The sequence below is a fragment of the Phytophthora sojae genome (assembly GCF_000149755.1).
Source record: "Phytophthora sojae unplaced genomic scaffold PHYSOscaffold_2, whole genome shotgun sequence".
Classification (NCBI taxonomy): Eukaryota; Oomycota; class Peronosporomycetes; order Peronosporales; family Peronosporaceae; genus Phytophthora; species Phytophthora sojae.
Window position 1 is genome coordinate 3,445,318 of NW_009258116.1, and position 13,910 is coordinate 3,459,227.

A 13,910-nucleotide genomic window follows, 5' to 3' on the forward strand; every position below is an offset into this window, starting at 1 on the left:
TGAGCACATTTCTATCGACAGATTTTTCACAAGATAACAAAGCGCATATCTGACAAACTTTCCGACTGGGCAGGAAGAGATTCGCTTCCAAGTTGATCGCGAGATTTTTGCCAAAATCATCGAGGTGAAACTGAATACAACAATTCCCACCGTGAATGCTTCATGGTTTGACACTTTTGCTTGATCTTGCCAATGTGTAGGACGACCGAGACGCTTACAACCAGGAAGTGGACATCCTGGTCCAAAAGGTGGCAGCCATCCAGAAAGAAAAGTTCGAACTGTTTCTTTGGGCAAAGGAGCAGCAAGAGCGTCACTTGCAAGAGATACGAAAGCTAACTCGAGCACTCGGAAGGACCAAACGAATCGTAGATGATCAGGTAAGGAGGAAAAATGAGTAGGACGGTTTGTGGGTGGGGGAATATTTGCTAACCACTTACCGCTCTGTCACCTTTTAGGCAACAAAAAGCATGGAAGTTCTCAGTACCGTGCGGCAGGTGCACTCCACTGTCCTTCGTCCTACCAGTACTTAACCAATTTGGTTGAATTGCAGCTTGAAAATCTAATTGATAAAAGGTTTTTGCTTTTTATGGCACTGTTGGCGATCGGTTGGCAGTGGTGTTATACCACTGAACCAGTAGTGACCTTCTCATTCTAGCGGACTGTAGATGATTCTCTGGAGACTGCCGCGCTGCTCCGACACTTGGATGACCATCTTGAGGTCGAGAATGTCGCCATTGTCGTCCTTGAAGGCCGCGATGAGCAGACCGCAATTGGTCAATTGACTCGGCTGGATGCCGGAAATGTTGATTTGAGGGGCCTATTTGCGCACATTTCCACGGTTAGGCTAGTGCTAACCGAGCGCGTTTTGGATTTAGAGACGAACCGAGAACTGGAAATGGTTGTCGCCGCGCGCGTAGTCAGTTGCCTCCACTTGGCCCAGTTGTGCACACACAAATCACTTTTTGGTTAAGGGAACACAATTTGCTTTCTCAGTTGTTTCATGGGGAAATATACGCAGTGCAAGACGGTGGAAAGGATATTGATAATGTGGCGCTTGGTGACCGAGTCCACGAGGTACTCGATGTCCCAGACGCCGTTGGTCACGGGCGCGTCCAGGTGGAAGTCCACCTCCAGGTTCAGCTCGACTGTGAGCGCCGCCGGGTTGGGCGAGATGTCCACGGCGGTGACGTTCACGTTCGGTCTGGAGCGCAGATAGTCCTCGGCTTCTTGCTGCTTGCTCTCGCTCATGCTCGCACTATTGGTGGCTTGGATACTTTCGACTGAAAAGGCGGCGAATTGGCATGGACCAAAACTGAAATTGGTACGACCAAATGTTGTCAAAGTTTATGGGTGGTAAAACTGCAAGTTGCGCACTTGCATAACGCTCGCTGAATCTGCACGGCAGATGCTGTGAAAATCCATCGAGCGGTGCAAGAGCCTTCCTGGGGAATGAGATATTGGGCGAAGATCGCTACCTACGTGCGAGAGCAACTGGAGGTATGCGCTTCAGCCAAAAGTCCAAGAATGGTAATCAGGGAAAAGCAGGTTGTCTTTGGTTGCATCCGGGACGGGTTGGACGCACGCACACACAGCGGTCGCTGCCATACTATGACCGAGTGGCCTGCGGAGCCCTGCGCTGTTGCCTGCAACTTGCCAACTGAGCCCTTCGTGGTTTCCGCTGGCAAGGCAGATGGTCGGTAATTTACGCGGTATACATTACATACCTGATGACCATAGTGAACCCAAGTGTAAGCAGCCCGGACTATCACCGGACCAAAAAAATCCGTGAAAATTACCTGCTGTATACAGTGGGACACCGCTCGACGCGAGTTTCTGAACCCATTTCGCCTGGCGCAACAATCTTCAACGTCCGTGTCTAATGTGTCGGGGCGGGGCGCACTTCAGCTTTTCCCCACATTCGTAGCGTGGATGGACAATGCGAGGTGTTGAGATGACCCTGTATGGCGTCTACTCGCGTCTCGCCGCGCTCGTTTCTCAGATCGAGCGCGTCGAAATACATGTAGCGCAGTGTGTAAAGGGAGAAATGCCCAGTGAAAACGATATTTCCGATGGACAACTAAGTACTCGCGGCTGGTAAGACCAGCGTGAGTTGCTGCTGGCGTGTCCACCGGTAGCCAGGATTACAGTACTCTCTCGATTTAAAGCTACGCAAGTTACAACAGCCAAGAACAACGTTTCCGTCTTCATACTTTACCAGAATTATGTTTGATAGAACCACACCGAAGCTTGAGTTAGCTGCACATTATAAACTGAAAGGTTGTGCTACTACAGGTAAGAGCTCAATTATTTAATATATTGTCAATGATAGCAAACGGCTCCATTCCTCGAGATTCCAATTCCAGTACTCGAGACCCCCGCACAGCAATCATACATACTGCAGTTTCGGGATGCGGCATTTTTAAATCAGCCAGCACAAGGCTAAAAGCCGCGAGTGCTCGAAGCTTTCGCAGCAGCAACTTGTCGGATCAATGCGAGCACGAGATTAAGGAGTCACAGGTGTCAATAAGTTGCTTAAAAGCAAATTCAGGTTGAGTTCCAGCCTCGGAGTTGGATCTTCGAATCTTAGCGGCGCTAAATTAGCGTACTCACTGCGAAGTCTCTCACTTGGTGCGGCACTCCATCAGCCTCACTTCGCTGCCAAGCTGATGTGGTGCCAACACACTGGTGCCGCTGCGACACCAGAGCACGTAGCTGTACCTACCCCGTCCGCGGCTAGTTTTGTGCGCTAAGTGGACCGACACACACCTGCTCACGATGCAGTGCTGTGAATTGCTGCCGGAGACACGCACCCACGCTGAATCAGGCAAGGTAGGAAGATCCCCAGACAACCATCGGAAACCCACCCGCCACTCCGGTGGATATGTCGCCCGGCCCCACGTTCTTCGCGCTTGACGCATAGGAGCTTCTTTCTGGCCAGCGTCCGTCCGCCACCCTGCCACCCTGCCACAGGGCCCAGCACTCATGTAAGGGCACGGCGCCGAGCTTCGACGCGCTCGATCTGAGAAACGGCGGCCGAGACGAACAGAGAGTCTCTGTTCGTCTCGGCCCCTGCACGGCGTCTCTGACAGAGACGCCGTGCAGGGTCATCCCAACAACTCGCACCGTCCATCCACGCTACGAAAGTGGGGAAAAGCTGAAGCGCGCCCCGCCCCGACACATTAGACACGGGAGTTGAAGCTTGTGAAATGGGTTCAGACACTCGCGTCTACCGATGTCCCACTGTATACAGTCGGTAATTTTCACGGAATTTTTGGTCCGGGGTCCTTACACTTTGGTTCACTATGGGCATCAGTACATGTATACCGCGTAAATTACCGACCGACCACCTGGCCAGCGAAAAACCACGACTCGTGGTCCACGAGGTCCCCAACCGTCAGTTGGCAAGTTGCAGTCTACCGCGCAGGGCTCCGCAGGCCAGTCGCCCCACACACAGTCCGCCATGCCCGTGCCCGTCGCGTCCACGGCCGCCGTGGCGCCCTACTCCGTTCTACCGGTGGACAACCGGCAGCCTACCAAGCCTGCCAAGAGCCCCAAGACCGTGCACTTCGCCAGCACCAAAGAGCTCGAGACGCACAGACCGCACTTGGACTCGCACTACCCGACGCCGCCGATGGCCCGGGCCGTGCCCCAAAACGGGTCCACCACACGTCGTTACACCATCGACGAGGTAGAACTCTACTTCAGCGAAGACCGGCCCGAGTGCCCCGTGGGCTCCCGAGACTACGCCGTGCGGAAAGCCGCCAGACGCGAGCATTTCGTGCTCTGCGGGTTCATGGAGACCCGCCGGGTGAAAATGGGCCTCACCACGTGGACCAAATGCTGGGCGGAACTGTACCACGGCATCCTGGTGCTGCGCAAGTATAAAGACACCGTGCAACGCAAACGGTCCTTGGTGCCCGTCGCCTCCAGCAGACTCGAGTTCCTCGACTTTAAGCAGAATGTCATGCAAATCGACTTCCTGTACCAGGGCAGGAGCGAGACCAGCATCCTCCGCTTCCAGACCAAGCAGGACATGTTCCTCTGGTGGTGGTCGATCCAGGTGGCGGCCCGCGTGCCGATGGAGCCGCAGCTGCTGCACAAGTGCATGGGGCGAGCCACGCTGTCCCCGTTCCAGATCAAGGAGGGCACGTACCAAGTGGACAACGTCCTGTTCCCCAAATTTACGCAGCCAGAGCTTAACCCGCTCAACAAGAAGATGGCAGCTCCTCGGGGGGTTACGCACCTCATTTTCATTCGGCACGGAGAGACCGAGAACATTAATTTCCGGGTTTGTGACCGAGACAAGAGACTCACCAAGCGTGGAGAAGAGCAAGCCCAGATCACGGCGAAATTCTTCAACAAGGTGTTTAAAGGACGCGGGAATGGCCGCCCGAGTGTCACGTTGGTGTACGGAGGCTTGCGACGAACGGTGGAGACGGCCGCGGTGTTCGCCAAAGCCATGCCGTGGATCAGTAACAAGTACGAGTGCTGCTTCTTGGAGGACGGCGCGCCCAAGAACGTGGACAGTTTCCAGCGGTTCGACTACCGCGAGTCGATGCACAAGATGGCGTTCCAGAACATTTGCCGGTGGGACGGAGACAACGAGCTGGTGCGGGGACCCAAGGGCGAGCTGGAGAACTTCAAGATCATCATCGCGCACACCAGCTTTATCCAGTATTGTATGGCGCAGTGCTACGATGTGCCTAAGGAGATCATTCAGCTCGGAGCCCCCATCAGCCACTGCAGCTTGACGCGGATTGACGTGAGGCCGAACGATGAGATGACAGGCAAATTCTCGAACCGAGTCTCGCACCTGCCGCTCACTCACCAGACCAGTGAGTAAAATAGTAAGAGTAACTAGAGGAGTGACGCTAAGCGCAATTAACTATTTACTTGGTATCCTACGCGAGGAAGTTAGTTGTTCGAGTTCTCATCAGCCACAGGTAGGGGCTTGACCGGAATTCGTGGGATTGTACTGCGACCGGCGCCACCGTTGACCACCGTTATGCACCGTTGACCACCGCTTTGCTGTACTGACAGATGTACTGTTCACCCCGAGAATAACTGACCAATAGCAACAGCCGACTGTTGACATCCGTGTTTGGAAGAACGAAGCTCTTCGCGAGGGCAACGTTCTCACCGAGCTCGCGCTGTTAGATTCCGATGCCCACGCTGTGGCCGTGACGAGAGAAGTACGTGTGTGATATATGTCTACTACAGTAATGCTGACCAAAAACCTGACGTTTTGCGGCATGGTCTTCAATGGTTATGCTGCTATCGTAGTAGGCTTATTGTTCGGCTTCGTGAATGATGCTATTGGGGTCCATGTGGAGGATGCAGGTCAGCCAGCAGTGCTACCTTGCCTCGGTGCCTGAGCTGCCAGCGCACAACACGCAGCAAGACCCTGCTTCAGCGACGGCGTCGAGCTGGGAACAGTCACCTCTGCGGTACAAAGGATTTGGAGATGAAGCGCGTTGGAGTGGACATCATCGACATCGGTGGGGAGTCCAGTCGCCGCGGGGACGAGCCCGTGACACTGAAGGAGGAGATGCTACGTGTGCTGTCCGTGCTCCGCGAGCAGAGCGAAGAGCGATGAGGCCATCCCCATTGACACGGCCAAAGCGGCAGGGGCCCGACAAGCTGTCGAAGCGGGGGAAACTTTGCCTACAGCATCTCGGCTGGATTGAACGACCAAAACATGCTTGCTATTGTCGCCAAGCTGCGTGTTCCGGTGGTGCTAATGCACATGCGCGGCACACCGCAGACGACGGCTGGGATCAACGAGTACGACGACGTGGTCGCTGAAGTGGGGAAGTGTTGAAGGAGCGTGTGGCGGCCGCAGAGGCCGCGGGTGTTCCGCTGGAACATTATCTTTGGTGCTGGCTTTGCCAAAGCGCACGTACGCTACTCTGGACCGTGCAGCAGGGCGTGCCATAGCCTGCCGCTGTTGTTGGGCCCTCTTCATTGGCGAAATATGTGGACGTCCAGTCCCGAAGACCATGCCTGGGGCACCGCCGCCGCGTACTGCGCTGCCATCAAGCAAGCAGCTAAAATTCTGCGCGTCCGAGTCGAGATGGTCGATGTGGTCAAGGTGTCACGTCATTTGGCGCGAGGCTTAGCGTACGGTAGGAATTTCGACCTCTTTCATTAACTGATACAGCGTCTACAAGCCGTGACATGCTAAGTCCAATGATACCTAATATGGTAACATAGGAAAACCTCAGCGAATATGTACTTATTATCAATGTTAGAGAGTGTCCGACCTTTAGCCATGCCGCTGCATGCATAACAAGACCAATACTACGTCGTTGTGTGCTCAATACCGTGCGCCTTGTACAGCTTTTCAGCTGGAGTACATGTGAGATAGCTGCAAACAATATTTTTTGGTTGGCGAGCGGGCGGCTGGCCCCGCCACCCGCAGGGTGGCGGGNCCAGCCGCCCTGTCGGCCCGGGAATGCCGGTCAAGCCCACAGGTAGTACTACTTGTTTTGAGCCGAAATGATGAACGCACGACAAGTTGAAGGCAAAAGAACGCATTGTGTATTGATGATCAAAGCAATGGGGACACGATATGTACGCTGGGTTTCTCTCTCATGGTCAGCGAGCGAGCGATCACTCACTAGCTCTGGTCTTGTCTCCGTTACGCTGGAACGGAGTGCTACATCCAGCGTGGACTGGAGTGTGAATTACCGTCTTTCCCTTTCACCTTTAGGCTGTGCACACCTGCTTCCCAACGTCGCTGGGGCACCTGCTGCCCGAGAATGAACCGGGTGACGTGATGTCCAGCTTGTCGGCGGAGCTCAAGATGGCCAGGTAGTTGCCGCGGTCCGACTTCTTGCCGCACGACTCCGGGGTGAGCTTGTCGGCCGAAGCCCGGCTGACGCGTGCGATGGTGTCTTCGAGACTTAGCGGGTAGCGGCCCACAACGAGCGTGTAGTCTCCGGCCGGAAGTGCCAGCGATAGGTAAGGATCGCGGAAGCTGATGGAGCGGTAGTGCGTCCGCTTGACGAAGTTATCGTCGTCGTCACCCGAGTTTACGAGGTCCGCGGCTGACAAACCTGCCGAGTTGGAGTGGAAGAGGTAGGCGACTGCATCCACGTACGCGCTCTCGCAGTTTCCGTTTACATCCATGAAGTTCGTGCCGTCCGCGCTTCCGTATGACGCCACCTCCACTGTAATTCGGTTGAAAGCGGGGACTTTGAACGGGATGTAGTCCACGGACACTGCACCATAGCTACGAACAATGGAGCCCTCAACACCAGTGGCATAGGCAGCAGCGGCTTCGAGGTGGTAGGGGCACTGCGAGTACGGAGCGTTCGGAGACACGACTTTGCACTGCGAGCCGATGTAGCTGCCCGGTCCGGAAACTTTCACAGTCGCGCTGGTGCTGATCGTGAGTCGGTAGCTGCCGTAGTTCGAGGTGCCCTTATCGCACACGCGCACCATCGGGGACAGGGGCATTTGCTTGTTTGCAGCTTGCTTCGGTGTGAGCCCCGACGCACTCACCGCCAATCGGTAGCTGCCCGCCGTGAGTTGCAGGTACAAGTATGAGTCAGCAGAGCTGATAGATCCGTCGCCATTGCCGTATCCGTTAGGAGCGTTGTCGTTAGCAGCAACAGCGGTCATGGCACCCGTAGCAGTGTTGGCACTGAACAGGACAATACTGGTGTCGAGGTATCCGGCATTGCAGTCGCCGTTTACATCCACATATCCGCCTCCTGCCTTCTCCTCCATGGAGAGGATGTCCAGCTCGACAACTGCATCCGACGAGAGCTTGAAATCCACGTAGTCGATCGATGTGAAGGTAGCAGTCGATGTGATCGTGCCATCCACTTTCGTCTTGGTAGTGGGAGCGGGGGCGTAGGTCGGGGCTTGCGTCGGAGGAGAAGTCGTCGGAGCTGAAGTGGCGGCGCTGTAGACGGCGTTCCTGGGCAGAATGTTGCGCGCTTTCATGTCGTTGACGAGCTTGTAGCTGTTGATGGCCGTGTTCGGGCAGCCTCCGCAGTGGTGCAAGGCGACGACGGCGTTGTCCGCCCAGGCAATGACAGGCGAGCCGGATGACCCACCCTGCGTGTCGAGCATGTAAGCGACCTGCTCCCTGGCACATCCATTCGTGTTCAGCGACGTCACCTTGCCCCATCCATTGTCCGTCTTCATCGCAATGTGCTTGCCCCAACCAGCCGGGTGCTGCGGGATGTAGATCCTCTCCGAGAGTACAGCTCCCGTCTGGCGGAGCTGCAGGAATCCATACTCGCCCGACAGGTTGATCGGCAGCTTCACCAGCGCGTAGTCGAGCGTGGCGTCGGCGTAAATGAGTGTCGAAGACCGAGCTCGCACCTTGCCGCCGCATGCCATTCCCTTGTTGCAATTGGTGCTGCAGGTCGCACCCTGAGCGTTGAACTCGAACTCCGTGTTGCTGGCGTGGGCCTGCTGCGAGATGCAATGGTTGTTGGTGATGAGGTGCCCCCCGTTGCCTAAAAGCCAGCCCGTGCAGAAGAAGGAGCCCGTCGACTTGTGGATCAGCAGGCGCGCCACAGCACCCGAGGCCTTGTATGCTTCGGTGTACGACGAGTAGCACACAGCTTGTTGACTCTCATCAGCGCCGCACACTTCTTCTTGCTGGGACTTGGCATTGTTGGCAGGTTGGGCGAGGAATCGGTAGCTGTCGACGGTGAAGCCCAGGCAGAGGAAGGTGTTGACTGCTTGGGCACCCACAGCGGGGTCGGTGGTCTGCGTGAAAAGCTCCACAACAACGGATGTGGTTTGTAGTGCGGTGGAGTAGAAGTCTCCACTTGCATCATCGCCATGGTACTTCAGCACTGTTGTCTCCGGGTCACTCGGGTTGGCCGCGCGGATCTGCACGTAGTCGTTCTTGGGCAGATTGAAAGCCGTGAAGTGGATGGAGACGAACTGCGCCAGCGAATTCGTGATCGTGTACGCGAACTGCGGCTCAGGCGTGGAATCGTCGGTGAAAGCCGGGTACGCGACGGTCTCGCCGCATCCAACGCCGAAGTTTTCCGCCTGGATGCCAGCGGGGGTGCCGCTGCTGTTGGTTGCTGTTTGAGCATGGGCGATGACGGCCCACGTTGCGACTGCAAAAGCCGCAACTCGGTGGAGTAGACGGGTCATTGTCTCTCGGTCTTTTTCTTTTCTTCCTGCTGAGTTGGCTCGTGAAGGTGGATTCGAGAATGAAAGGCAAGGAGGAGGCCCCAATCCCCCGAGTATATGAACTCAACGGCACAGCAGCACAAGGTGCAAGCCCCAGGAGGAGTTGGAAAACTCCGCAGGCATCAACGGATGGGAAGTGTCATTTGATAACCCAACCAAGCTACGTGCACCCAACCGAAAACGAAGATCAAGCGTCGTTGTTTCGCTCCGGTGATTTGGTCCCAACCGAGAGCATTGAAGTGGTAGCTTTCTCCGGCAGTTTTCGTAGGGAGTTACTGAAAGTTCCTCCAGCCAAACCAAAATGGGATCGTGGTGGTGACCAGCCAACACACTGGACGCACTGGGAGGCTACAGACTTGTCCCCGCTTCAGTAAAATTCGCAGCCTCTTCCTACCAACGCATGTCAGCGAGGGTATCTCGGCAATGCATCCGATTTGCTCCACCTAAACCAAAAGATACCGATAGAGTTCTGGGCAGGCGGCAACTAGCAAAACTTTTGGCGATTTTTGGAAAATGAAGATATGCATTTGATAAAGCTTAAGGATAGATAGCAACTACTATTGCAGAGAGAGGCTATGCTGTTTCTTACACAGCAGCGTCTGCAGGGAGGATGTTCCGCCAGCGCATGTCGTTCACCAGTTTGTAGCTGTTAATGGCCGTGTTGGGGCACCCACCGCAGTGGTGCAGAGCAATTACCAAGTTGTCCGACCACGAAAGGAGTGGGGACCCCGAAGACCCTCCCTGCGTGTCGAGGTAGTAAGCAACCTGGTCCCGCGCGCAGCCTTCCATCGACAGCGACGTCACCTTTCCCCAGCCGCTGTCCGACTTCATCGCGATACGCTTGCCCCATCCTGCCGGGTGCTGCGGCAAGTAGACGCGCTCGTTCATGGCAGCTCCGCTTGATCGAAGTTGTAGGTAGCCATACTCTCTGGCCAGATAGCTGGGCAGCTTCACGAGGGCGTAGTCGAGACCTTCATCTGCATAGATCAGCGTTGCATAATTAGCGCGGATATCTCCACCACAAGCGCGAGCAGAGGCGCAACTTCTGCTGCAAGAAGATCCCTGAGCGTCAAACTCAAACTCCGTGTTACTGGCATGCTCTTGGGTCGAGATGCAGTGGTGGTTGGTGACAAGGTGGCCCTCGCTGCCCAGGAGCCATCCCGTGCAGAAGAAAGCACCTTCGGGTTTCTTAATCAGCAGGCGGACCACCGTGTTGGAAGTCTGGAAGGCAGTATTGAACGACTTGTAGCACGCTGCTTCTCGGCTGTTGTCTGCGCCGCACACCTCTTCCTTCGAGCCATTCTGTGTTGATCCTTGAGCCAAGTACTGGTAGCTGTCGACCGAAAACCCCATACACTGCGACGTGTTCACGGCCTGCGGGTGGTTTGCCGACTCGGTGAACAGCTCGACGATCACAGCCGAAGTCGAGAGTGCAGTCGCGTAGAAGGACCCGTTCGTCTCGTTGCCTCGGTACTGCAAAACATGAGTCTCGCTCGAAGCGGGGTCCGCTGGACGAATCTGCACGTAGTCGCTTTCGGGCAAGTTGAAGTGCGTGAAGTGAACAGCGATGAAATCGGCCACCGGATTCGTGATGAGGTAGGCGAACCGCGGCTGCTCCGTGAATTCATCGGTGGGGGGATACTCCATGTCACCACCGCACCCTACGCCGAAGGTTTCGTCTTCGACCCCAGCAGCCGTGCTACTGGAGTTGAAGTAGTCCTGAGCTGATGCTGCCGAGAGCATCACCGCCGAGAGAAGGACATGACCGAGTAAACGAGTCATTCAGTTCTTGCACTTGGCTGAAGGTTGGTCGACTTGATGTCGTGGAAGTTGAAGGTTTCGGAATGCCATGTTCAGTGCTCTGTCCCCCGCCCAGAGTCGCAAGCTTGGCAATTCCAGCGTTGAATGAGTTCTGAAATGCGATCGTGCCCAACATGGGATGGTGTTCGTACTTGATGTAAGCACCCAGCGAAACCCAGTTCACACTATTTCATGACCGGATAGTTTTAAGTCAAATTGTCTGTTCGCATTTGCGAAGTGCAGCGACTTCATCCCAAAAATGACCCAAGAATCAAGATATCGATATCGTAAGATGCACTGAAGATAAATGCATTATGAGTTAGGTGGCACTTGACGTCCAGCGTAGTGACTTGCGGAAGAGTCTGTGCGTGTCAGTAGAAAGCTAACTTTGGTCCAGGGAGTTTACGCGCGAGCGTTCGCAGGCAGAATTCCGCGCCAGTTCATGTCGTTGATGAGCTTGTAGCTGTTAATGGCCGTGTTGGGGCAACCGCCGCAGTGGTGCAGAGCGACTACCGAGTTGTCCGACCAAGCGATGACAGGCGAGCCCGACGATCCACCCTGCGTGTCGAGGTAATAGGCGACCTGATCGCTGGCACAGCCGCCCATGCTCAGCGAAGTCACAGTTCCCCATCCATTGTCGGACTTCATCGCAATGCGCTTGCCCCAACCAGCCGGGTGCTGCGGCACATACACGCGCTCATTCATAGCAGCGCCGCTAGAGCGAAGCCGCAGGTAGCCGTACTGGCCCGTCGGGTTGTACGGCAACTTGACCAGCGCGTAGTCGAGCGTCGCGTCGGCGTAGATCAGCGTCGCATATGAGGCTACAATGGTTCCGCGGCACGAGCGAGGACTGGCGCAGTTGACACCGCAGCTGGAACCTTCAGCCATGAACTCGAATTCGGTGTTGCTGGCGTGAGCTTGCGTCGAGATGCAGTGGTGGTTCGTGATGAGGTGACCTTCGCTGCCAAGGAGCCAGCCCGTGCAGAAGTAAGAACCCGTCGACTTCTTGATCAGCAGGCGAACCACGGCGTTGGACGCTTGGAAGGCGTTCCAGTAGCCCTCGTAGCAGCGAGCTTCCTGACTGTTGTCGGCACCACAGACTTCTTCCTTGGACCCATTCAGAGTTGAAGCCTGGCCCAAGTACTGGTAGCTGTCGACCGCAAAGCCAACACATTCAGTCGCGTTGGCCGAGTCCACTGAGCTCGCGGCGTCAGTGAAGAGCTCCACAATGACGGACGACGTCGAGAGCGCATCGGAGTAGAAGGCCCCGCTGGTGTCGTTGCCGCGGTATTGCAGCACGCGAGTGTCTTTGGCTGCAGGATCAGCCGCGCGAACCTGCACGTAGTCGCTCTCGGGCAAGTTGAAGTCCTTGAAGTGCACCGAGATGAAATCGGCCAACGGATTCGTGACCAAGTAGGCGTAACGAGGCTGCACGGTCGAGTCGTCCGTGGTAGTCGGGTAGTCCATGTCTCCACCGCAGCCCACGCCGAAGTTCTCGTCCTCAACTCCAGGGGCGACATCGGCACTGCTGCTGCTGCTGGTGTTGGAGTACTGTGCAGTCGTGAACGTTGACAGAGCCGTTGTCAGGGCTAGCGCCGAAGCGACCGCGCGATAGAGCAGGCGTGTCATCGATCTTCTCTGCTGGAAGGAAGTGTTGCTGCTTGTTGTTGTTGCTTGTTGGTCCGACGATGGAAGTTCGGGAATGATCTCTTCGAGGCCTTCAAGTGGAGCACCGAGCTCAAATGGCCGATCCAATTGGCAGCGTGTCTTGTGCAAAAAGCTCCGAAACAGTTTCCTGCTCGCCCCGGCGCAGCAGTTTCGAAGCACCGGCACTACTCCTTCAGCATCCAGCGGCACTTGCTTGGCCACTGCATTAATGCTGAAGTATCCCCCGAGGTGGTTTCGTCGTGCTGGAGTCCAACGCAAGCTTGGCAGCCAGCAAAGTGCAGCAAACTTCTCCCCGCCGAAAAACGCGATGCAGCATGACCAACACCAGCACACACACCACCAAAAACTATTATTGCCCTCCACTCCTGCGACGATGTGCTCGGTATGAAAAGCTCTACCGTGTCTTGCCACTTCAAAGTCACGAGAAACAAGCTCCACACGCAACGCGACGACGCAACTTGATTCGAGCCAGAGAACAAGTCTCGACACGCTCTACAGCTTCATAGCAAAGGTGTGCACGCTAAGCAGACAAACAAACAGACAGAGAGAGGCTCCGTGAGCTAAAGGACAATTTCTGATGTACAAATGGGTGGTGTTAAAAAACACCGAGGGATAGAGGGAAGGGTGGAGCAGGACATGCTTGGCGCTCGACGTAGTGTAGTGTAGCTAGCGCAGTCTGCGCACCCATAATAAAATCACCGACCTTTTAGTAGCAGTGAGACATGGGAAGCAATTTACTTCTTGGCCGTCGTCTTCTTGACCGTCTTCTTGACCGTCTTCTTGGTGGCCTTGGCCGTGGCCTTCTTAGGGGCCGCCTTCTTGGCCGGGGTCTTCTTGGCGGGGGCCTTCTTGGCCGCCGTCTTCTTCACCGGGGCCTTCTTAGCCGCAGCCTTCTTGGCCGGGGCCTTCTTGGCAGCCGTCTTCTTGGCGGGAGCCTTCTTGGCAGCAACCTTCTTGGCCGCGGCCTTCTTGGCCGTGGGGGACTTCTTGGCCACCTTGGCCACCTTCTTGACCGTCTTGTCAGCCTTGTCCGACACCTTGAGGCTCTTCTTCTTGGTGGCGGCGGGCTTGCGCAGCTCCGGCGAGAGCTTGTACGAGCCCTTGACCTGGATGAACTTGCCGGCGTCCACGGCCGTGCGCAGGGCCTTGTTCAGGTGGTGGCTGGCGTAGTTGACCTTCTTGGCCTCCACGACCTTGGCGATGGCCTGGCGCGACGAGCCGTTGCGCTCCTTGAGCTCCTTGATGGCGTCCACGATAAGCTCAAAGTACGACGG

At 55.9% G+C, this 13,910-nt stretch overlaps 7 protein-coding genes across 7 annotated transcripts; 2 read left to right on the top strand and 5 right to left on the bottom strand.

Annotated features, from left to right (window-relative positions):
- Positions 1–561: 561 nt before the first annotated feature.
- Positions 562–1,253, bottom strand: PHYSODRAFT_284812 (hypothetical protein). Its single transcript, XM_009520837.1, has 2 exons — positions 884–1,253; positions 562–817 (listed from the first exon to the last, which is right to left on the bottom strand). The coding sequence occupies exon 1, from the start codon at positions 1,246–1,248 to the stop codon at positions 967–969; it is 282 nt and encodes a 93-aa protein (XP_009519132.1). The 5' UTR covers positions 1,249–1,253; the 3' UTR covers positions 562–817; positions 884–966.
- A 2,207-nt stretch (positions 1,254–3,460) lies between these two features.
- On the top strand, positions 3,461–4,843 carry PHYSODRAFT_480534 (hypothetical protein; the record flags this gene model as incomplete). The annotated part of the gene is made up of 1 exon (XM_009520838.1): positions 3,461–4,843. The coding sequence occupies one exon, from the start codon at positions 3,461–3,463 to the stop codon at positions 4,841–4,843; it is 1,383 nt and encodes a 460-aa protein (XP_009519133.1).
- Positions 4,844–5,464: 621 nt separating this feature from the next.
- On the top strand, positions 5,465–5,821 carry PHYSODRAFT_325024 (hypothetical protein; the record flags this gene model as incomplete). The annotated part of the gene is made up of 2 exons (XM_009520839.1): positions 5,465–5,562; positions 5,671–5,821. The coding sequence occupies 2 exons, from the start codon at positions 5,465–5,467 to the stop codon at positions 5,819–5,821; spliced, it is 249 nt and encodes an 82-aa protein (XP_009519134.1).
- An 887-nt stretch (positions 5,822–6,708) lies between these two features.
- PHYSODRAFT_478494 (hypothetical protein) lies at positions 6,709–9,129 on the bottom strand (the record flags this gene model as incomplete). The annotated part of the gene is made up of 1 exon (XM_009520840.1): positions 6,709–9,129. One exon carries the CDS (start codon positions 9,127–9,129, stop codon positions 6,709–6,711), a length of 2,421 nt encoding a protein of 806 aa, XP_009519135.1.
- Positions 9,130–9,753: 624 nt separating this feature from the next.
- PHYSODRAFT_311068 (serine protease V8) lies at positions 9,754–10,911 on the bottom strand (the record flags this gene model as incomplete). Its single annotated transcript, XM_009520841.1, has 1 exon — positions 9,754–10,911. The coding sequence occupies one exon, from the start codon at positions 10,909–10,911 to the stop codon at positions 9,754–9,756; it is 1,158 nt and encodes a 385-aa protein (XP_009519136.1).
- A 459-nt stretch (positions 10,912–11,370) lies between these two features.
- On the bottom strand, positions 11,371–12,597 carry PHYSODRAFT_478071 (serine protease V8; the record flags this gene model as incomplete). The annotated part of the gene is made up of 1 exon (XM_009520842.1): positions 11,371–12,597. One exon carries the CDS (start codon positions 12,595–12,597, stop codon positions 11,371–11,373), a length of 1,227 nt encoding a protein of 408 aa, XP_009519137.1.
- A 914-nt stretch (positions 12,598–13,511) lies between these two features.
- On the bottom strand, positions 13,512–13,910 carry PHYSODRAFT_386027 (hypothetical protein; the record flags this gene model as incomplete). Its single annotated transcript, XM_009520843.1, has 1 exon — positions 13,512–13,910. A coding segment is annotated over one exon (399 nt), but the record flags the coding sequence as incomplete, so codon positions are not given.